The sequence below is a fragment of the Octodon degus genome, unplaced genomic scaffold (genome assembly GCF_000260255.1).
Source record: "Octodon degus isolate 3935 unplaced genomic scaffold, OctDeg1.0 scaffold00079, whole genome shotgun sequence".
Lineage (NCBI taxonomy): Eukaryota > Metazoa > Chordata > Mammalia > Rodentia > Octodontidae > Octodon > Octodon degus.
The window spans coordinates 9,453,052-9,476,686 of record NW_004524655.1 but is presented as its reverse complement, the minus strand read 5'-3'; the positions used below and the strand labels follow the sequence as shown (position 1 = coordinate 9,476,686).

Below are 23,635 nucleotides of genomic sequence, written 5' to 3'. Positions count from 1 at the left end.
TGCTATGGGACCGGGGCGGGTTCTCAGAGGGGAGAAAGCCGCGCCCAAGTATCAGCGCGCTGGCAAGTGGACTGCGACCAGGCTCCCCGGGGCCCCGCCCCCTGTGCCCCCTCCCGGACCCTTGCGGTCCTGCAGTTTTCCGGTGTCTCCGCACCCGGCTCAGGTCTTTTCTCCACTACTGCGGTAGTCCTAACCCAGTCCCCTGGATGGCCTCGTGGGTTCTCGCTATTTGTTCCCTTCTAGAAAGAGCAGCTCCTCATTGGCCGCGGTTTCTCCCGCGCCGCCACCGCAGGCACAACAACCGCCACGTGCTCACTAACGGGGCTTGCCAATTGGCCAGCCGTCGCAGCCCGCTCGGCGCTTCCCTGCCCGCCCCCGACTTCCTCCTTTCTCTTCTCATTGGCTTACTGAGCCCAGGGACCCACACCGTAGCCGGGCGCTTCCCCGCCTCAGACGCCTATTGGCCAAAGAAGGGATGGGGGGGGCTTGCAGACCCGGCTCGGAGGTGGGCTTAGTGCTGTCGGTCAGGTCAAGCGTGCAGGTGTAGGTTCAATGGCGTGGCGGGGGCTGGCGGCCGAGTTCCTGCAGGTGCCGCCGGTGACGCGGGCCTATACTGCAGCTTGTATCCTCACCACAACTGCCGTGGTGAGCGGGCCGGGTCGGGGCTACAGCCCCTGATGGGGTACGAGGCATGAGGGAGGGTTACAGTGTGCGTGCTGCGGCCCGCCGCTAACGCGGCTTTGGTTCCACAGCAGCTGGAAATACTCAGCCCCTTCCAGCTCTACTTCAACCCACACCTCGTGTTCAGGAGGCTCCAGGTGAGGCCGCCCGCCCCTCACCCTTTGTATTGCGGCCTCTTGGGTCCCGCACCTGACCGCCTGTCTCCCCAACCCCTGCAGATCTGGAGGCTGGTCACCAACTTCCTCTTCTTCGGGCCCCTGGGATTCAGCTTCTTCTTCAACATGCTCTTCGTGTATCCTGTGCCGCGCGGACCTGGGCGGGACTGGGGAGGGGGGCACTGGGCTGGGGGAGGCCGCAAGCAGGGAAACTGAGGCCCCAGCGGGAAGGCACTTCCTATAACATCGCTGCAGATTCCGCTACTGCCGAATGCTGGAGGAGGGCTCCTTCCGCGGGCGCAAAGCCGACTTCGTCTTTATGTTTCTTTTTGGGGGCGCCCTTATGACAGTATCCTTTTATCTTGTTCATAAAACCTTGGGCCACGGCTCCTCGGGTCCCTGAGGACTGAGATGGGGATTTAGGCTAAGTTGAGCAGCCATTCTGCTCTCAGCTCCAGGGACCAAGGATAGATCTTCAGTGCTATGTGCAGAGTACAACAGGGAAGCGTGCAGGAGAGCCAGGAGGGGTACCTCGGGCCCTGAGCCTTCTATGCTAACAACTTGGACAAACGGATGGGCCAGCAGTGGTTGGAGGCTGGGATGAGGTGGACAGGTGTGCAGGGCAGATCTCACGGGACCTGAAGGCTAAGTGCTGGAGGCGTCACCTGGACGCAGAATGGACCACACAGCAAGGAAAGGGGACCACTGAAGGATGGCAGGGGCTTAGCAAGTTGGGCTGTGGGCACAGCTGAGACCTACACCACGGTGCCTTGACTCCTGCCCAGCTGCTGGGACTCCTGGGCAGCCTGTTCTTCCTCGGTCAGGCACTCATGGCCATGCTGGTGTATGTGTGGAGCCGTCGCAGCCCTCAGGTGAGGGTCAACTTCTTTGGCCTCACCTTCCAGGCACCATTCCTGCCTTGGGCACTCATGGGCTTCTCACTGCTGTTGGGCAACTCAATCCTCGTGGACCTGCTTGGTGAGTCTGGCCATCCTTCCTGCCCACCCCAGGCTGGTCCCTCCCCTCAGGACAGGCTGCTTATGCCCTGGGGCCCTTTCCACCTGCCTGGTCCTCTCTCCTACCTCCCCAGCCCCTTTTCCAGTTCTCCTAGCCCAAGTCCGCTAGCTGGTGCAAACGGGAGCTGACCGCTGATGTTGGACTGGGTCTGTGGGGGGTTTGAATGACAGGCAGGTTCTTTTCCTGGCTCTTGCTCCTGTGTTCCCTCCCCAAGTCCTGTCTGCTTCTGGATTCTTAAGCCTGTCCTTCAGGACCAGCACTGTGGTTATTCCAGGCTGTGTATGGTAGCAGTGTTGTTGTCTTGCAGGGATTGCTGTGGGCCACATCTACTACTTCCTTGAGGACGTTTTCCCCAACCAGCCTGGAGGCAAAAGGCTGCTGCTGACCCCTGGCTTCCTGTGAGTGTGGGAAATGACAATCCCCTTCCCCACAGGTGGCTCCCCATCCTGAGGACCTGTGCTGGCCTCAGCTCAGTGTGGGTCCCTCCTGACAGGAAGCTGCTACTAGACGCTCGTGAGGAGGACCCCAATTACCTGCCCCTTCCCGAGGAACAGCCAGGAGCCCATCTGCCACCCCAGCACTGAGCCTGCCTTGGGCCAGCACCAGAAGCTTCTAGCAGAGTCCATTCTTCTCCCTGCTCCTGCTTACAGCAGACCAATCTGTCCTGAGGCTGGGCCCATGCAAGAGCCCACCCAAATAAAGTCCCCTGCAGCCTCTGGGCCCCCAGCATTGGCTCCCATTTTGGTCACCACACCTTTCATGTCCTTCCTTGTCTGCCCCAATTGCCTTTGCCCAGCCTGCCCTCAGCCCAACTGCAAGTTATCAAGCAGGGTGCCCAGACAGGACAATGAAGCTGCCCATGGATGCCCAGCAGCTCTGAGCTCACAAATGAGACTCGAGAGTTCTTGCTCTAGTCCTGCCACTGCCCCGGGGTACATGTGTCCCTATCCTGGGCCTCTGTTTCCTGTCATTCAAGAAAGGGGTTGATCAGATCTCAGCATCTGGGCCAGAACTCAGAGCCACTCTAGAGATGACCCTGCCTGTGGTGCCCTTGGGTTGATGCCTACTCAGTCTCTCCCATCTTCACCAACAACCTTGACAAGCGAGCCTTTTCTTCATTTCCCAGCTTGTGACGTGGAGGTCCCACAAGGTCGGGGCACAGGAGAGGTGAAACAGGGCCCTCTCAACCCCAGACCTTGAGAAGTTTCACCTTAGCACAGTCCTGTGTCTGGCTAAGGCAGAAAGAACCCTCCAGGGAGCTGTCCCTGCCATTTAAGCTGAGCCTGTGGAGCCACTTCCTCCCTCTCCTCCCCAGAACATGGGCTGCATCTGTGGCCAGCTGTTCTTATTGCTCTAGACCTGTTCCCACTGTGGCTTCTTCCTGGATGCTTAGCGGCACAGGGGCTCCAGCAGCCACATCTCATTTTTATGGTAACAAAAATGTTCTCTGAGTCTGCCTTCTCTTTTGTAGTAAAACCTGGTACAGCAGCAACTTCACTGCAGGCTGGCACTACTTACAGGGCACAGAAGCAGGCAGGAACTGGGCAACATCCTGCCAGCTGCAGCAGGGCTGCTGCCTGCCTCATGGGTCAGGCGAAGCCCTTAGCAACAAAGCCCATTCGTGTCCAAGGCCAACGGGCCTGGAATCCTCCCTGTTGCTTAAGGTCTTTCCAGAAAGCCTGGCTGTCCCTTTGCTGTGGGCCTCTGGAGAGTTCCACTCTGACAGGCAGAGGGCCTGAGAGTATACTCTCCAAGAATAGTCATGGTCTTGGACATGCTCACAGTGGCAGGCTGCCCACAGCCTGGCAACCAAGAGCTACTTAGAACCCCAGCCCTGCCCCACATGGGTGAGGCATGCCTTAAGCTGGAAGCCAGGTCGCAGTGTCCCTGTCACATGCCTCCAGAGGAAGACATCTCTGACCCTCAGCCCTGTCAGCTGCCAAGAATGGCACCAGCCTAGTGGTGGGGGTGTGGAACCACTGTCTTCAATAAGGAGCTGTGTGTCCAGTTTACCCAGCAGTCCGTGGCTCAGTAAAGAGACCCACATGTGCCACCCTCAAGGAGCCTAAGTCCATTTCTTAAAGGCACACACACTTCCACGTTACAAACCAGGACAAGCTCATCAGAAGTGTAACTGGGAAGGAGTTGGGCACTTGGCTTTTTCTCTGCATACTCCCATCAACCTGAAAAGCCAGCAAAGGGCTGTCTTCATTCTTTCCACAACAGCCTTGGGAGGGAGCAGCTGGCCCAGGCCACAGGGGGAGACAGGACCCCTCGACCCAGCAACCTGTTTTGTTTTTCTAATGTATTTAGGCAGGGTCTACAGGTTCTAACTGCACAGATCGGACCTGTAGTGATCCTCCCGTTGTTCATGCTCGAGCAATGGGATTAGAGGCAAGCATGCCGCCATGCCCAGTCTCAGCAGCCCTCGCAGTGCACCCTGGGGGCAGGGCCGGCACAGCAGGGGGGGGCAGGGCCGGCACAGCAGGCAGGGATCGAATGCCTGGCCCTTGCATCTGCCTGAGCAGGTGCTTTAATTCACTGAGCTATCTGGCCAGCCTCATCAACCTGTTTTTTGTGGGTGGCTGGAGCTGGGACAGGCTCTCCCGCATCCAGGCAGTACCCACACAGCAGCAGGCCCTCTACAGGGGACTCCAGGGCAGCAAGGCCCCTGGCAGGTGGTAATTTATCTGAATGGAGCAAGGCATTCCAGGGACAGCATAAGAGCTCCTACGCCTGGGTAAAGAGACAGAAAAGGCTGTACTGAAACGCAGGGAGACTTCTGCCCTGAAGTCTCCTGGCCACTTCCTTTCTCCTCTGCAAGCACTTGCTAGGACAGGTGGCCAGCTGGAAGGCCCAAGGAAACCAAGGACCGGCTCTGCCTCAGGCCCTGAGGGTGCTGGGGCAGCTAAGTAGAACCTCTTCATCACTGACCCATCTGGGTAGAGGCAGAAAGGAGTGAGGCTTGGTGTACCAACCTTGGCTGCACCATCCCCAGCTAGATGTAGCTCAGGACTACTCCTGAACTCTCCCACTGTCCCCTTCCCCAGTTCTGGGGAACAAACCCAGGGACACTCCCACTGAGCTACATCCCCAAGTCATTTTTTATTTTGGCACAGGGTTCTGCTGTGCCTCGCCTCAAACTTTTGACTCTGCTTCAGTTTCCTCCATAGCTGGGGTTATACAGGTGTGTGCCACTCTCCCTCTGTTTCTATGCCACCATACCCAACAAGCTGAGCATGGCCTGTTGCTTTTTATTTAAAAAGTACTGCTAGCCCTGACTCGGGCTCCTATACAAAAACAAAATCCAACCCAACTGAGGCCTTTCCCTGACCTCAAGCACTTGGGGAGGGTGCCAGGAGAAGGGAGCAGGACTGGGGCTCAGCAAGCGGAATGCACCGTGGGGAAGGGTGGCCTGGAGTGCCTGAGATTCCCCACCCCTCCCCAACTCCTCAATGGCACCGAGCTGTCGTCCCCTTGCCTCATTCCTTGTCAGAAGAGGAAGGAGAGGAGTCCTCCAATCTTCCAGATGCTCCATGACAGATGAGCACCGACGGGCTGGTCACCAGGCCGGAGCGGTGTTGGCGAGGCGCCTCATCCGCCTGGAGGAAGGGAAGAGGGGCAGAGAGTCAGCCAGGTGTCTCCTGTAGCCCCCTGTGCAGCAGGACCCCAGCCCACTAGCCTCGCCTGTCTGCTGTGCAGGACCTGCCCATCTCTCCAGGAACCTTGCCACCTACTCTGGGCTATGGTCAGACAGGACCTCAAGACCTGTTCTTTTTCTCTGTAGGGAAACCTACCCTGCATTATTATCCAGCAGCCTCCCTTTAGCAATGAAGGCTCTTCCCCGAGCCCACTGTCACTGGGGAAAAGAGGGCCTTGCTCCTGCCTGGGAAGACAGGTGCCTGTGGGCAGAGCCTGGACACAGGACAGGGTACCTTGTATTTCTGTCCTGGTCTCGTATCTTCTTCTCCATCTCAGCATCGGTTAGGGTCTCCAGCAGTGGGCACCACTGGTCAGCGTCGCCGGTGTTCCGGATGGCAATCTCCACTGTGGGCAGGGGGTTCTCACTGGGGAAAGGAGGCAGGGAGAGAACAATGGCCAGTCCACAGAGCAGCAGATGTGAAGTCCCCAGAACCCCCACCTAGCAGATGGGCAGGGCATGGTGGAAAGGGCCAGGGGCAGCTGGGGATGTTCCTGTCACCTGAGTCTCAAGGGAGCTGCCAGAGATCAGGACCCACCCCCCTCAGTGCTGCTCAGGACCCCATGGCCTCCCTTCAAAGCAACTCAACAAGCCTTTTGTTTGCTGCCTGTCTGGGAGGTAGGGTAGATGGGGGTCGGCACTGGTTATGAGGTAGTTTCCCTGACAGAACAGTTGCTGGACCAGGCTACTGTCACTGCAGCATAGCCAGGAGGCAGAGGCCTCTCTGCCCTAGTCAGTGTCCAGAGCAGGGACCTACCAAGACCTACTGATTGAGATAGCATCATGGGGGTTGGGGAGATGGCTCAGTGGAATAAGTGCTTGCCTGGCAAGTGCAAGGGCCTAAGTTCAATCCCCGATTCCACAAAAAAAAAAAAAAAAAAAAAAAGAGGAGATAGCATCAAGGGAGGGAAAGACTGGAATCTGTCCTACAGATCTCGATGACCCTCAGGCTACTTCATGGGGTCCCCACTGAACCCCACAGAAGTTGGCCTATTTGCCCTGGATCAGACAGCTGGTATGTAGACAGAAAAAGATGCCCTACTGCAGTCCTTCAGACCGCCCATGTCTACTCCAAGGAGCCATCCTAGACCTGTGGCCACATGGAAAGAGCAGTGGGAGTGAGCCAGCATGGACAAAGGCTAGGAGGGCACAGGGGATGCACCCAGGAATGCTGGGTGGGGTGTGGCCCAGACCTCTCTGGGTCATGATTTTCTTCTGCGACAGAAAGCTAATGAGGTTCCCATATGATGCACTAAACTCGGGGCCTGACAGAAAGCCTCAGTCCAGCACCCTAACCATGATCCTATCCTTCTGTCCCACTGTTACCACTCTAGCCTTCCATGGTCCTTTTCTCCTCCAGCTAGGCAGGCTTCTTGTCTCCTAGGACTTAGTCCCCAGACAGCCTCCTGGCTCTATCAGAATGTGCCATATGCTGCCTGCCACCTTGTAGCACCTCAGTGCTGAGGGGGCAGACAAGGTCTCAAGAGAGGTACATGGGGTAAAAGAGGTTACATCTCAGGCTGGGTTTCCTGGGATTATTTATTGCCATCAGGTGTTCTTAGAGAATTGTTCATTTTTTAAAACAATTAATGTTTTTGTGACACAAGATCAAACCCAGGGCCCCCACATGCTAGATTAGTATCATGGGAGCCAAAGCCCATGTATTGAAGAAGCTTGCTAGGAGCCATAAACCTTTTACACAGCCTCCCTCGGATTATGGGACTGGCTGGTGCAAGAGAAATGTCCTAGGTTAGACAACAGAGCCTTACTCACTGCACCGCACATGCCCCGCATGGCATCTAAGTCAGACTGAACATGTTCTCTTCAGCCTTCAGGTCTCGGGGTCCTGAGCCCTGACCAAGGTTGGGGTGCAGGGTACAGCTGACACCGAAGACCAGTGCTCCCTGGCTTCCTGATGGAGCAGGCCTGACCTCCTGCTGCTGAGCCTCAGACCACCACATCCACTCCCACAAGCCAGGAGGCCGCGAAGCCCAAACCTATGCTGGTGACTCAGAGGCCAAGGAGCGGGCAGCTCCCACCCCCATGGTCCCTTAGGGATGACTCTTCCTCAGCAGCTTGGTTTGGCAATCCAGGAAGGGCCCAGCCACAGACCCCAAGCCCACGTGGAGGGAAGCAAAACATGTTTTCCTCTGAGTTTAAACAGGAGCCAGCAAGCAGGCCTGGAGGCCCCTTTGTTTACCTCCCTTTGACTCTGGGAAGATTCCACTCCAGTGGGTTTGTTCTAAAATAAGAACTGCTTAAGCCAACTATGTAAGGACAGGCCAGGAACCAACACTAGCCTGTGCCTGCCTCAGGTCTGGGAGGACATGTAGACAGGCACTGACCTGAGTCCAAGAAGTCTGGTAGCCATGGAGACCAGTGTGCTTCCACTCTGAGAGAACTGTGGCTCATGGGCTTGGAGGCTATCAGAGACCCCAGGCACTCCTACCATCCTAAAATGTCAAGATACCCTGACAGGAGGGTCCTGCCTGATATGACAGTGGGACTGATGTCTGTGTAGTAGCTTCAGATTTGTTTTCAATGTGATCTTATTTTTATGACATCACATAACAGGCAAGTTGAAAAGCATTATTAGCCCCACTCTAATAATGGCCTCCCCAAGGCTATTCTACATCACCCTTGTATCTGCAGTCAACACCTCCCAGGCCTCTAGGAGCAACCCATTTTCCACAAGAAAGCCTCATCCACTCGTTGGAGAAAGTATAATTTTTCAACATAATACTGAGACAACAAGAGCTTGGATTAAGCGATGATTTATCAGACCTGACACTAAAAGTAACGGCAATAAATTAAAAAATAAACTGGACTAAACTAAAATAAAACCTCTGTGCTACAAAGGACACTGTAGAAAGTGAAATGGTGCCAGTGCGAAGGCACACTCCTGTCATTCCAGCTTTTTTTTCTTTTTTTGTATTTTAGGGAAGGATCTACAGGGTGTTCAGGTTCTCACTACTAGATCAGACTCGTAGTGATCCGCCTGTTTACAGCCTTCCAAAAGCTGGGATTACAGGTGTGCACCACCATGGGCCCAGTCTCAGTTGCTGTCTCTGTGTGCAGGAGGGGCAGGGCCGGCACAGCAGGCCCAGGGATTGAACCCCCCGCCCTGGCCCCTGGCCCCTGCCCCTGCTCACAGGCACTTTAATCTGCTGAGCTATTTGGCCGGCTCCCATCCCAGCTCTTTAAGGAACTGAGGCAAAAGGACTGAGAGTTCAAGGTCATCCTAACAAGTTAGAGAAACACTGTCACAAAAGAAAACATGGGCTGGGGACCAGTGGTGAGGCATGTGCCAGGGATGCACAAAGCCCCAAGATTAATCACCAGTACTACCAAGAAGAAAAGCAAAACAAAAAGCCCTCATCATCAGTATTAGGAAAATACAACTCCAAATTACAATTATCTATTAGGATGACTGCAATCAAAGAGATAGATAATAAGAAGTGTTGGATGGGACTTAAGAGAAACTAGAACCTTGCCACTGCTGGATGAATATAAAATGCAGCCAGCCACTTCGGACAACAGTCTGGCAAACCTTCACAGCACTAAAGTTACCACACGATCTAGCAGTTCTACTCCAATTGTAGGTATAAATCCCCCCCCTTCCCCCCACCCCCCGAACTGGGGATTGAACTCAGATTGCCAGGCAAGCGCTTATTCTTCTGAGCTATCTCCCCAGCCCCAGAATAAATCCTAGAGAAGTAAAAACAGCTAAACAAAAAAATTACAAACAGCTAAAAAGCAGAAAGGACTCAAAAGTCAATCAACTGATGAATCGATGAATAAAATGCGGTATATCCACACAATGAAATACCATGTAGCCATGAAAACAAATGAGGTTTTATGTTCTACAACATGAGTGATCACTGAAAACATTACGTTAAGAACTTAGCCAGTCAGGCTGGTGAGATGGCTCAGTGGTCTAAAGCACCTACTTAGAATAAGCTTAGCAAAGCACAGGGACTGCGGTTCAATCCCCCAGCACCACATGCCAGCCAGCCCCGCCCCCTGGTGGGCTGAGCTGGCCACACACACACACACACACACACACACACACACATAAATTTAAAAAAAAAAAAAAGAAAGAACTTAGCCAGTCATAAAAGACCACACTGCATAAGACTCTATTCATTTTATGGGACCAGAACTGATAAATACTGACAGAAAGCAGTGTTTGCCTAGAGCCAGGAGATTTGTGGGTGAGGAGCGCAACTGCTAAGGAGGGGTGGGTCTTCCTTTCAGGGGGTGTTTTAACATTGATCCTGGAGATAGTCACACAGCTTCTGAACATGTATTAAAAATCATTTGCTTGTGCACTTTAAATGGGTGAGTCATATGGTATGTGAACTATAATCTCAATAAGGTTACTATGAAAACAAACAAAAGCTTCAGTAATGACATGAAGGCAGGGCCCCAAGTGCACAGCAAGACAACAGACTCCCAGGAAAGAGCGACCAGTTAGCAGGACCCTGGTCTCTCATCACAGTTCCATTTCCCTAGACTATGATTTTTATTTTTATGTTTTTTCAAAATTAATTCTATTGATACATTTGAGATAGACTATGACTATTAGAAGGTGCCAATCCCCAACCCAAAAATCCTCATCCTGTCCTAGCCAGGCCTCAACTGTGGGAAGCATCCCAGGTAGGATATGACACATGGAATGTCCTTCCTGTCAGGCCTGGAAGACAGAAGCAGTCCTCCCTGATGCCTAAAGAGGTGCTTAACATACCTACCAGACCCCCAGGCAGACCACAGTGGAAGGGATGTGCGTTTGCCCAGGCCTCTATCAGGGTGGCACTCTCTTTAATCCCAAGGATTTGAAACCTACACATACAGCACTAGAAATGACAGTATGACAGGTCTAGAATATAGTACGTAGTCACCAAGATATAGGAGGGATTTGTCTGAGTCCTGACCTGCCACTACCACTCTGAGAACTACAGATAGCTAAGAGCTGAGCAAGGAGCTGAGACTGATGGGTCTGGTCACCTGGAGTTCAAGGAGGAGGGACACTGCTGCACACTGGTGACCAAGTGGAAGGATCATGGGAAAGGATGCCAAGAGGCCCCGTCTTGAGACCCTGAAGCATTAACTCCAGAGTTCTGGCCATGGCCTTGGTGGCTGCCACACACCCGGTAGAAGTTAACACCTCAATGTCTGGCTCCTGGAAGCAAGAGGCCTACATCTGTGAGTCTAGAAAGAGGTTTCCAACTCAATGGGTATTTGGGGTAGAGGTTCCCAGTGTTGATGTCATTGCTAAGGACCTGCAAAACCTCACCGCCCCAGAGGATGCAAGTCAACTCGGAGGAGAGAGGCCACTCTAGGGTGGCTCTTGGGCTGTGAGGTTTGACTCTGTGCAGAATAAGTGGACCTCACAACTGTATTCACAGGCAGGGCTCCACCAGGAATGCAGAGGCCAGGGCTGAACGCCAGGTCTGGGAGGCACAACCACTGGCCCACAGGGCTACCGGGGGAGTCCTAGCAGGTGACTGACATGCTCTCTCAGCACAGCAGCTGCTCGGGCCAAGGGGCTCAGCTGTTTCCCAGGCCTAGGGACTTGTTCCCTGTGGGTATGCCTCATTCCTTCTCCCTTGCTCAGATTTATGGGAAGCTGTAGGGAAGCTGCCTCGTGGGCTGTCTGGGAAAACAAGCTGAGACACAAACCTACTAACAAGCTCCATGAATTGTCATGCCTTTGTCTTCCTGTAGCATTTCAGGCTGTCCTCCCACCCAAAAATGTGGATGATGACAGTCTGAAGGACATGCTCCTAACACCCTGTTGTGATCCAACAGATACTTGGCAGTGCCCTCAATCTGCCATGCCATCCTAACAGAAAAGGTGCTCAGAAGGCAGGGTCAGAAACGATTGGGCTTCCCCTTCCTGCGGGCCTGAGGATGTGGACAAGCTGACTCTCATTTCAGACTCCCCTAGTACAGAGGCCACTGCCCTGGAGGGTTCCTCTTTTGGGGAGAGTGAACGTGGGAGCAGAACTGAAGCGCAGCCAGCCTGCTGTTGCAGGAGGGATCAGGACGACCTGTCTCCTCCTCTTCCACAGCACCACTATGGTCCACGCTCATACACACTCACCAGATGTCCTCTGAAAAAACAAAATCAGAGACATCTGGAACAAAAGAGCTGACAGGGGCTCCTTGTTACTCATAAGCTGGGGAGGGCCTTTAAGAGAGGACAGAGCCAGGGTGAAGTGGTGGCCCCAACGGGAGGAACAGTCCAGGCAGGATTGTGCAGAGAGGAGACTAAGCACCTTGGGATGGGGTGGGGGTTGCTATGTGGAAGATGGAGGGGGAGAGGGCCTGAGGGGCCTTAGGAGCACTTGGGACCTGGGGACCGTGAGGTAAAGACCCCAGGCTCACACTAACAGAATACTGAGTCTTTCCTGGGCAGGCCATTAACTGCTCCCAGTCCACCACCTCTTTAGCTCCAGTCCTGGCTGTGATAAGAAGCCCTGCTGAGACACGAGGCAGGAGAACAGTGACCTGCACCATGGCCAGGTCACTGTGAAGCTCCAGAAAGTCAAAACACTGCCTGTAATCACAGACTTGGGAGGTTGAGGCAGGAGGATCACAGTGAGTTTGAGGCCAGATTGACCTACTTATCGAGACCCTGTCTCAAAAAAAAAAAAAAAGCTTGCAAGCCATCAGAGTGAGAAGTCTTTTCCCTAAAGTGAGTGGTTTGGTAGAGGAATGAGGAAGGCAGACACACGCACCACCTACCTAAAGGCATAGGTCTTCTGATGCCAGCTCAGTTGTCCCCGGATGCTGTATGCGATGGTGGTGACAAATTCCCCGCCCAGCCCCAGCTCTGAGCACAGCTTCAGGGCAAACTTCTCTGGTGAGTTCTCCTTCTCCGACATGTCCCACTCAAACTGGTCCACCAGGGAGATGTTTCCCACATGGATGTTCAGCTGCAGCGAGAACCAGGCCACACGTGAGAGCAGGCAGGACCATCCTCAGCCCACAAGGTCATCAGGATGTGAGGATGGCCCACAGCCACAAGCAAGGAACGAGGGCTGGCCCTTGTCCGTCGAGTTCTGCAACTGCAAATCAGAGTGGACCTCACAGACCCCTGCTGTGAGGGGCTCTGGCTCACAGCCAGCTAGCTGCCACAGAGCAAGCCCTAAAGTGGCTCTATAGGGACTGTACCTCACCTCTATTCCCATTACCCTCACTCTCCATGTTTCATGGCACCCTCTTTTCTGCCCTCACTCCTAAGTCAACTTTTAGATGACTATGTTGGCCGGGCAGGGTTCGGCTCATGTCCCAGAACCTGCCTTAAGCAATCCTCTTTGCTTTACAGAGCTTGGCCCTCCAGGCCAAGCCATCATGCCAAGTGTGTTCACTGGTACCTGTACACCCAGCCCTGGGCGGCAGGCAACCCAAGGAGGCGCAGAAGCACTGACAGGCTGTTCCCACACCCTCTAGCAGATCCCTCCTGGCAGGTGACATACAGCCAAAGGAGCCCAGGTCCTAGACTGGCAGCTGGGGAGTTTTCACAAGTGGACAACATCCAGGTCCAGAGAGAGACAGCCTGTACCCCAGAAGCTCCTACCTTTGCCTGCTCTAGCAACTCAGCCTTGGATTAGTTATGCCTGTTCTGAAACTGGGCATCCCTGGATGATAAAGTGTGGACCCTTGGGGTCCGGCTTGCTCCCTCACCACTATGCCACCCCAAGGCACTGCAGGTTGGGACCTCCGTCACAGCTGTTCACTGTTCTGCTGGGTAAGCAAGTCCCAGTAAACCTGCTCATTCACTACTGTCCCTTGTTTTTTTGGAAGGAGGCATTAGGGATTGGACCCTGGGTCTCACACATTAGGCAAGCACTCTAACACTGAGATACATCCTGTCCTTAAATTTTTATTTTCAGACAGGATCTTGCTAAGATATCTAGTTTGTCCTCAAATTTGTGATCATCTTGCCTCAGCCTCGCAAGGACCTGGAATTACAGGCCTGCATCTCTGGCTCACCCTTGGTTTTCATGACATGAATCAGAGTGGGCAGAGGTGTGGTGAGCTGTTTTAAGAGCCAGCTCTGGCTAAGCCCACCTGGAAACTTTTACCTCATTTTTGGGAAGAAAAAGAGAGGAAGAAAAAGAGAGAACCCCCTACCCACTGTCTTTGCAGAGCTACTCCTCCAGCCATTTAATTAATTAATAACTAATCAATATTTGTATCTTGAGATGGGGTCTTGCCAAGTTCTCCAGCTGGGCCTGAACTTGCCATCTTCCTGGTCTTCCTGCTCAGCCTCTCAAAGTGTTGGGATTTCAGGGGTGCACCACCATGCTTGCTCGGCTAGAATCAGCCTCTTCTTAGTACTCCAACCTCAATTAAAAAGCTGGCTCAGAAGTTCTTCACCCCCCTCCTGTCTCTCTGTACACTTTCCTGTTTCTACATAGCACTTAGGACTTGCTGAGCTCATTTTAGTCATCCACCGACTAGTTTTCCATTTCCATCATCTCCTGAGAACCAGGAAGCCCAGCGTGGGTTCCAGGGCACTTATTCTGAAAATGAATAAATCCTGCGACACCACTGGCAAGCAGAGGAAGGAAGCTAAAGTGGGAGCTGCAGTATCCTCCACATGGCCAGGGCAAGGCGGTGTGAGCTGCAGCCCATCCATGAGCCCCGCAGGCCTTTGTGCCTCTCCCCTTCCCCCATACCCACAACCAGTGGAGATTTCTGGGATACAACTAGAGTTGCCTCTTCTCACTAGGAAGCAAGTACAGAGTTAAACCACATGAACATTGGGCCGCCGAGAAATGTGCAGCAGCAGCTGACTGCTGGAAACACAGCAGGGAGGACCCAGCCAGACCCTGGTGTGCACTGTCTACACCCACCAGATCGCCTGCCCTGCTTTGAGAACTATGCTGCCCACCTGCCCTCTGGTCACTAGTAAATTCACTTATTCAAAAGTGTAGACTCCCAGGGAGAGGCACAGGGGACACAAGCTCTCAAAACATCACCCTTGTAGATCAGAGAGAGAGACACTGTACAAGTGAGATGAGTGAACACACAGTGTGTCAGCGTTAAGTGTGAGACTGTGAGGGACATGAGGAAGGAGCAAAGTAAAAGCAAACAGATTATATGAAGATGGGAAGAGGGGATCTGGAGATGGGGGGAGGGGACGGAAGGGAGGGGAAGTAAAAAGGGTCCAGTGTGGTATGTACTACTTCCCCTATGATTGGATTTGTTATGTATCATAAACAGAAGACTAACAAAAAGGGGGAGTGAAAGAAGGGTTAGAAGCCCAGTCAGCCTCTACAGTCAAGGGCTAGGAGGGGGCCTGCCCCTTAGCTCAGTTCTTTAAGTGGCTGCTTCAACAAAGCAGTCAGGCTCAGGTTGCTGTGGTTCGATCCCCACAACACAAGACAGCCAGTCATGCCTTGAAGGCATTCGGCGCAAAAAAAAAAAAAAAAAAAACACTTCATTTTGGGGGCCTGGCCCTAGCTCAGGCCTTTAAGTGGCTGCTTCCACAAAGCTGTCAGCCTCAGGTTGCTGGAGTTCGAACCTCACACCTCTCCAGCTGGCCAAAAGTGCCCTGAAGGCATTCGAGGAACAAAAAAAAAAAAAAAAAAAAACAAAAAACAAAAAACAAACTTTATTCCATTTTAAAAAAACAAACAAACAAACAAACAACAAAAAAAAAGGGCTAGGAAATCCTCCCAAGAAAGATGGCCTTCTGGGAAGAAATAGGATGAAATCAGAGAGCAGGCCTGTGACTCCCTAGGGCAGGTGCTCCTACATGCAGACACAGCAATACAGAGGCCGACATGGAGGGTCTGAGAAGGCCTAGAAGGCCCTGGCTTCCACACAGGGTGCTGGGCAGAAAGGACACTGCCACCGGTAGAGTGTGAGAAGCAACTGGACCATCATAAGCTGGGCCAGGAGGCCTCCCAAGTAGGCATGAGGCAGGTCTGGCTCCTGCTATCCACTCCAAATCCCCTGGAAGCGAATGGAGCTAACCCTGGCCAGGTATCCTGGTAGCAATGGTCAGCCCTGGTCTTTGGTGCTGATACTGCCAAGAATATCTGAAAAAGACACTGGGTGGGGCACTGCTACAAAGATTCCTCTCCTCTATCCTCTGTATCCCAGAACAAGGCAATGAAGAATGTTCTTACACACATACCCAACTCTTCTTCTGAGTTCTAGACAAGGAGAGAACCTTCAGTTGTTAACCTGCAATGGGTCATGCTGCTCACAAGGGCCCTGGCCTGATGAACACAGCACCACCATCCTATGCAGCGCAGGCTTGCTTAGGCAGGCTGTATCCACTCCACCCCAGGGCATGCAGTCAGTCCCTAGACCCTAGCCTAGGGACCTTTCACAACAGCTTACAGCCCACCCCACCTCCCAGGTGGGGATTATAGGCAATCAGAAGGTCAATTAGAAAGCCTCCACTCAGGAGACCAGGTGGTGGTGGCCCTGGAGGGTTTGCAGCTACTGGACAACTTTATGTAAGGCAGACTCCTGAGTCTTGTCAAGATAACACGAAGTCACTTCGTCAGGGAAGTGAGCAGGATATGGAGAACCCTACACAGGACTGACCCAACCATCTAGAGCCATGTGGTTGAGGAGGGCTGATCCTACAGGCTGATCCTGTCAAAATCACCAAGGGTTTTGACAAAGATGTGGCACAGAGCAGAGATCTCCAGTGCTTTTCTCTGCAGCCAGCAGGCTGCACTTGGAGACACAGGCAAAGCAACATACACTGTAGCCCCAACACCCCTATTTTTTTTTTTTTTTATTTTAGGGAAGGGTCCACAGGGTGTTTAGGGTCTCACTACTAGTGATCTGACTGTTTACAACCTCCCAAGAGCTGGGATTACAGGCATGTGTCACCACATCCAGTCTCAATTGCCATCTCAGTGCACCCCAGGGGCCACCACAGCAGGCCTGGGGAGTGAACCCCAGCCCCTGCACCTGCTTGCAGGTGATTTAATCCACTGAGCTATTGGCCAGTCCAACACCCCCATTTCTCTCTCACCATGTCCCTTTCCTTCTAAATTATGCCCCTGCCTATATGGCTGGCCATAATGTGAAACTAAAATAATCTAAAGTAAACGAATTTATATTTCTCTCAAAAGCAAAGTATTAATGAATAAGGAAATGACTGAATAAGACATCAAAAAAGCCTGGCATGATGGCATACATCTGTAATCCTAGTACTCGAGAAGCTGAAGCAGGAGGGACTACAGTCTCAACTACATAGCGAGACCCTGTCTCAACAAAACAACAACAACAACAACAAAAAAGAGGGGCCAGCGAGATAGCTCAGTGGACTAAAGCACCTTCTTAGGCAAGCTTAACAAGCACAGCAGCTCCATCCCAGGTACATGCCATGCCAGCCCGCCTCCAGGGCAGGCTGAGAGGGCCAGAGTCTGCGTGTAGTGGCGCAGGCCCATAATCTCAGCACTGGGGAGGCTGAAAATAGGAGGAGCACCAAGAGTCCGAACTGCATAGTGAGACCTTGTAACAGCCAAATACATCTAAAAAAAGAAAAAGAAAAATTCTCCTAAGGAAAGTCCTAGATCTATGTGGTAGCTTCACTGGTGAAATCTACCAAACATTTAAAGAACTAACACCAATTCTTCTCAAACTCTTCTAAAAAACTGAAGAGGGGAGAACATTTTGCATCTCACTACCCTGATACTAAGGTGGACCCTTCAAGAAAGGAAAGTCAGAGCTGGTTATGGTGGCCTACACCTGTTGTAAGGCCAGCCTTGTGGGAGGCTAAGGCAGAAAGAGTGCAGAGGGCAAGACTAAGCCCAGCTTGGGCGGTTTAGTGAGACTGTCTCAAACAACAACAAAAGGAGGACGGATTACCCTGGAATATAGCTCAGTCCCAAGGCTTAGAGATTCTCAAGGCTTTAAATTCTCAATAAAATACAGACACATGAACACACACACGCAAAGAAAAGGAAAATCAGACTAGTATCTCTTATGAACACTGACTCAAAAATTCTCAATAAGATATTACCAAATTGCAATCAGTAGTATATTAAAAAGATTTCACATCACAACATAACTCAACACTCTTTCATGATAAAAACACTCAATAAACTGGTAACAGGAGAAAACTACCTCAATATAATAAAAGCCATACGCTGAGCTAATATCTTACATAAGTGGTAAAAAACTGAAAATTTTTCTCTCAGATAACTGCTCTCTCTTTTTTTTATACTGGAAATCGAACTCAGGACCTTGAACTCACCAGGCTTGTGGCACTGAGCTAAATCTCTAGCCTTATGATAACTGCTTTCACCACTTCTGTTTGACATACTTTATTCTAGCCAAAGTACGGAGGCAAATAACCAAGTAAGTAAAATACATCCAACTGAGATCAAAGAAGTAATTTCTGTTTATATACATTATCTAGTTTATGGAAAACCTTAAAGATTTCACCAAAAAAGATTAATGAACACATTTTTTTTTTTTTTTTTTTTGGCAGAACCGGGGATTGAACTCAGGCCTTCGCGCTTGCCAAGAAGCGCTTATTCTACTGAGCCATCTCCCCAGCCCCAATGAATACATTCAGCAAAATAGCAAGGACATAAAATCAACACACAAACACAAGTTGAGTTTACACACTAACAATAAACAATCTGTAAAGGAAATTAGGAAAATAATTTCATCTAAAAACATTAGAAAAAAGAAAAAAAAGTATTAGCTGAATGAAGTGGTTAACACTTGTAATTCCAGCACTGTCTCAACACTACACACACACACACACACACACACACACACAAACACATAAATTCATATGAAGAGAGAGTAGACATGTAAAAAGAATAAGTCATTATATATATATATATATATATATGTATAATTCCTCATGATGAATGTAATCATTATGTACTGCACATGTACTAACAAAAAAAAATCATTTAGCATTTAAGGGACCCTGAACAGCCAAAGCAATATTAAAAAAGATGGGTACCAGAAAACTCACAATTCCTAATTTCAACATTTGCTGTGAAGCTACGATAATCAAAGCAATGTGCTGCTGAGATACAGACGTAAGACCAATGGATGAGAACAGACAGTCCAGAAATAAACCCTCACATATATGGTCAAATAATGTTTGACAAGTGTGCCAAGAACATTCTCCGGGAAAAGGACAGTATTTTCAACAAATGATACTGGGAAAACTTATATATACACAAAAGAATGAAACTGGACTCTTAGCTAATAGCATATACAAAAATTAAATCAGAACAGATGAAGAAAAAAAAAAAAAAAAAAGAACAGATGAAGAGGCACTGCAGATGTACTGGAGTGGTACTGCACATGCCCAGCATGCGCAAAGCCCTGATCAGTCCTCAGCACTGAAATAAACAAAACAACTCAAGATGAAAAACGTACACTTAGGATCTAATACTACACACTTTTGGCAAAAAACAAGGAAAAATCTTCATGACATTGGATTTGGAAATGTTTCTTGAAGATGCCATCAAAAGTACAAGCTACACATGAAAAAGAAACATTAGATGCCATCAAAATTAAACTTTGGGGGCAGGGGTTGCAGCTCAGTCGTACAGCACTGGTCTAGCATGCATAAATCTCTAGGTTCACTCCTAGCACCGAAAAGAAAACACCTTTTGAGTAGAAGGAACACTAACAAAACTGAAACTCAAAGAATGAGAATATACTACCAAATTACATGACTGATACCCAAACAAAATTTGTAAACCTCAACAATAAAACCAAAATCCCAATTCAAAAATAGGCTGAAGATCTGAATAGACATTTCTCCAAAGACAAACGAATAGCAGCCAATAAGCATAAGACAAGGTAGGATCATACTCAGTAGGACAATGCAAATAAAAATCACAGTGAGATCCTACTTCATACCCTTTACATGGCCATTTAATTAATTACTGGCTGGCCCTGAATTCACTTACATAGCCCAGGCTGGCGCTGAACTCACAGCAGCCTTCCTGCCTGAGCCGCCCAAATACTGTGACTACAGGCCTGTGCCACCATGCATAGCTAGAGTGGCCATTATTTTTTTTTTAAAAAAGAGCCAAATCCTTGCCTATAATCTCCGCACTCTGAGGCACGAGAATCTCGAATTTTAGCCCAGCCTGGGCAACTTAGCAATTTAGGGAGACTAGTATCAAACCAAAAAATGAAAAACAGGGCTGGCGATGTGGCTCAGAGTGAAGACCCTAGATTCAATCTCCAGTACTGAGGAGGGAAAAAGGACAAATAACAAGTTTGGTGAATATGGTAAAAGATTAAAATCTTATACAGTGCTGCTGTGAAAAAGTTTGGTGGTTACCTACAAGGTTAAAAAAAAAACCCAAAAAATAAAAAGAATGACCGTAGGATCCACCAATTCTATTTGTGGAAATATATCTCAGAGAACTAAAAATAGGAACAGACATTGGCACATCCATGTTTACAGCAGTATTGTTCACAACAGCTTAAAAAAAAAAAAACAACAGAAGAAACTCCAGTGCACATTGATAGATGATTGGACAAATACATGTGTTACATGCATGTAACAGAATATTCAGTCCTAAACACTCCTGGATGGGCCCAGCCCACTGGAAGACTGCAGAGGTGCTGCCTGCCCTACTGGGTGCTTCACTGCTCTGCCCACCAAGCCGCCTTTACCTCCACCGCACTACTTGGGCCTTGCTCAGCACCTGGCCATACTACAGCAACAATCCCTGAGTCTCCCTAGGATGTGCCACCTTAACCCTAGAGATCTACCTCTCCTCCCTTCCTCCAGGCAGAGCCAGATGCTGCCCGGACAAGGCTTTTCCAAAAGCCCTGATCCACAGCACAGGATCCAACAACAGGCTTCTGCCAAGGCCTCCATGTGCCCTCAGTTCTCCACAAGACACTTCCCTCTAGCTCAAGGCCAGAAGCCACTTACTTTGATGATAACACGCTGGTCAGACTGATCCTCCAAGATGCTGTCTGTAGGATAGGACTCAATCTGCTGTCTGATGGCAGAGGCAATGGCTGGTACAAAGGTCAGTGGGTTCAAATCCAAGTCATCGCAGAGGATTTCTGAAAACATCTCAGGAGTCATCAGCTTCTCTGAAATCAGGAGAGAGGCAAAGCATCACAACAGACTGCAAGGCGTCATCTCCTCGTGCTCAGGCCTGGCTTGGTTCTCTCTTTTCCTCACATCTCAAGCCTCCCACATGCAGATGTGGATGACTGCAGAATTGATCAGGGCCCTTCTGGGAACTGAGAGTGCAGGAGGCGGCACATGACAGTTATTCCTCCTTTTGGCCCTCATTTTGTAAATACCTCTTCTTCCATGACCTTGGGATTTCTCCTAGTGAAAACGTCTTTTTTTAGTGGCACTGGGGACCAAACTCGGGATCTTGTGCTTGCTAAGCAGTAGATAACATCTTATAAAACCAAGTATCATCTCACAACCAGAAACCTGGCAAAGTAGAGATCCAGCACATTTCCATCACCACCAGGATCACTGACGTCCTTTTGTAGTTAACTTACTTTCCTCCCACTCTTTCCCCTTCTACACACCTGGCAACAACTAATTCCCATTTGTATAATTTTATCACTTCACAAATATCATACAAACAGAACCATACACTAGGTAGCTTTGGGGAATTACCCTTCCTCACTGAGCAAAATTTTCCAGAGATTTATCCAAGCTCTTACTTCCTTTTTATTGACAAGCATTCCACAATATTCAGGGACCACATTTTGTTTAACTATTCACCCAATGGAAACTAGGCGGTTTCCAGTCTCCGGCTAGTGAAGAAGCTACCATAAACATCAGTGTGCAGGCTTTAGTATAAAAAGAAGTCTTCATTTCTCTGAGATACATGCCCAAAAGAACAACTGCTGGGTCATACAGCTGTTGCACTTTTGGTCTTTGAAACTACCAAACTGTTTTCCGGAGCAGTTGAACCATTTACTTTTCCACCAGCAGTGCATTATGAGTGACCCAGCTCTTCCACAACCTCACCAGAATTTGGTGTTGTCTCTACTTTTTATAGCTGTGGAGTGACACGTAGTTTTAATTTACATTTCCCTAACAGCTTACAAGCTGGAACATGTTTCCAATGGGTTTGCCACCTGTTTTCTTTTCTTTTTTTCAAAATTAATTAATTAATTTAGTGTGTGTGTGTGTGGGTGTGTGGCCAGCTCAGCCCACCAGGGGGCGGGCTGGCTGGCATGTGGTGCTGGGGATTGAACCGTGGTCCCTGTGCTTTTGCTTAGCTTAGCTTGTTCTAAGTAGGTGCTTTAGAGCACTGAGCCATCTCACCAGCCCCTGCCACCTGTTTTCTTTAGTGAAATTTCTTCATGTCTTTTGCACATGTCCTGATTGAAATTTACTTTACTGATGAATTTCAAATGATGGATTCCTATCCTTTTTCAGATAGATGATGTCCAAATATTTTCTTACACTCTTAACCTTGTCCTTTTGTCCTTCTAATAAGTCTTGTAGTGCAAAGTATTAATGGAGACAAGTTTTCAGTAGTTCTTATAGAATATGTTATTGGTGTCTATTTAGCCTTAGATAACCAAGATTATCTATTTTTTTCTCCACAAGTTTTGTATTTTATGTTTAAGTTTATAACCCTTCAAGGGTGTTTAGGTCATTACTTTGTCTTCACCTATTCAGTTGAGTACCACTTTGTCTAAAGGGCTATCTTTCCTTTACTGAATTAAATCCAACTGAACCTTTGTTAAAAATCAGTAGGGCTTATTTGTCTTTTGGAGATAGGGCCTGAGGCCTATACAGTTCAGGCTGCCCTTGAGCTCACTTTGTATCCGAGGCTGGTCTCTAACTCGCAACGATCCTCCTACCTCAGCCTCTCGAATGCTGGGAATACCGATGTGCACCACCATAGCTGGCTAGTAGGGCTTGTTTATATAGACTTCTCTGGAATTTCAATTCGGTTCCACTGACAGATGTGTCTGTCATTTTGCCCATGCCACAAGGCTTACTGGAACTATGTAGTAAGCCTCAAGGGTAGGTAGAATGATTTAGTTTATTTTTATTTATTTGGTACAGGGTCTCACTATGAGGCTCAGACTTGTAGTGATCCTCTTGTCTCAGCCTACACAGTGCCAGGATTACAGTCATGCACCACCAAGCCTGGTTTCAGTGGCTGGCATGGAGCCCTCGGGAGTTCCAGGGCCTGCACAGCATGCGGTACCAGGGATCAAACCTGGGTTCTTGTGTTTGCCAGGCAGGCACTTAGACCACCGAGCTATCTCCCCAACCAGTAGAATAACTTCTTACACTATTCTGAAAATGTATTTAACTATTTTAGTTTCCTTTGCCTTTCATTATAAATTTTATAATTTTGTCTATATAAAGGTCTTGCTAGGATATTCATAGGAATAAAATTAAACTTGCATATCAGTTTAGTGCAAAATGAATCCTGAGTCTTTTGATTAATGAACACGGGATGTCCATTTCAATTTTTAAAAATTACTTTCATTGAATACTTTAGTTTTGACATAAAAGTCAAATATATTTTTGTTAGATTTATGCTTATATAGTCCTTTTATTACTGAATAATAATAAATGGCAACTGTATTAGTCCAGGATCCATTGCAATAATAAAACAACAGAGGCTGGGAAAATACAAAGAAAACAAGTTTACCCAGCCAGGTGTGTTGCTACACATTACGTAATCCCAGGATTCAGGAGGCTGAGGCAGAACGACTGCTTCAAATTTGAGGTCAGCCTGTGCTACACAGTGAGACCCTACCTCAAATGAAATGAAACTAAACAAAACAAGCTTTACCTAGCTGTGGTGGTAGCACATACCTGTAACCCCAGTATTCTGAGAGACGATGGCAGAAGGACCACAAATTCAAGCCCAGTGTAGGCAACTCAAGACTGTTTCAAAAAAAAAAAAGAAAAGAAAAAGAAAAAAGAAAAGAAAAGGAAGGCTGAGGGCTGGTGAGATGGCTCAGTGGTCTAAAGCACCTAGCTAGAACAAGCTTATCAAAGCACAGGGACCGCGGTTCGATCCCCCAGCACCACATGCCAGCCAGCCCCGCCCCCTGGTGGACTGAACTGGTCACACACACACACACACACACA

The 23,635-nt window shown here is 49.5% G+C and overlaps 2 protein-coding genes across 8 annotated transcripts in view; one reads left to right on the top strand and one right to left on the bottom strand.

Moving 5' to 3' along the window:
- The first annotated feature begins 407 nt into the window (after positions 1-407).
- Derl3 (derlin 3) lies at positions 408-3,281 on the top strand. Of its 6 annotated transcripts, none has more exons than XM_023720949.1 (7): positions 408-505; positions 756-818; positions 900-973; positions 1,092-1,185; positions 1,622-1,814; positions 2,161-2,251; positions 2,347-3,281. In XM_023720949.1, exons 1-7 carry the CDS (start codon positions 476-478, stop codon positions 2,435-2,437), a joined length of 636 nt encoding a protein of 211 aa, XP_023576717.1. In that variant the 5' UTR covers positions 408-475; the 3' UTR covers positions 2,438-3,281. The 6 variants fall into 6 exon arrangements, with proteins under 6 accessions (XP_023576717.1, XP_023576716.1, XP_023576719.1 ...); XM_023720948.1 differs by having other exon boundaries at positions 753-818; XM_023720947.1 differs by lacking the exon at positions 408-505 and adding an exon at positions 515-645.
- Positions 3,282-5,086: 1,805 nt separating this feature from the next.
- The window catches only part of Smarcb1 (SWI/SNF related, matrix associated, actin dependent regulator of chromatin, subfamily b, member 1), a 37,251-nt gene continuing 18,702 nt past the window's right edge, over positions 5,087-23,635 (bottom strand). For both annotated transcript variants that reach the window (XM_004636310.3, XM_004636311.3), the window contains exons 6-9: positions 20,468-20,634; positions 12,304-12,494; positions 5,789-5,920; positions 5,087-5,455 (exon numbers count right to left, since the gene is read on the bottom strand). In XM_004636310.3, the coding sequence (XP_004636367.1) occupies positions 5,416-5,455; positions 5,789-5,920; positions 12,304-12,494; positions 20,468-20,634 (530 nt within the window). In that variant the 3' untranslated portion in view covers positions 5,087-5,415. The remainder of the gene's footprint in view (positions 5,456-5,788; positions 5,921-12,303; positions 12,495-20,467; positions 20,635-23,635) is intronic.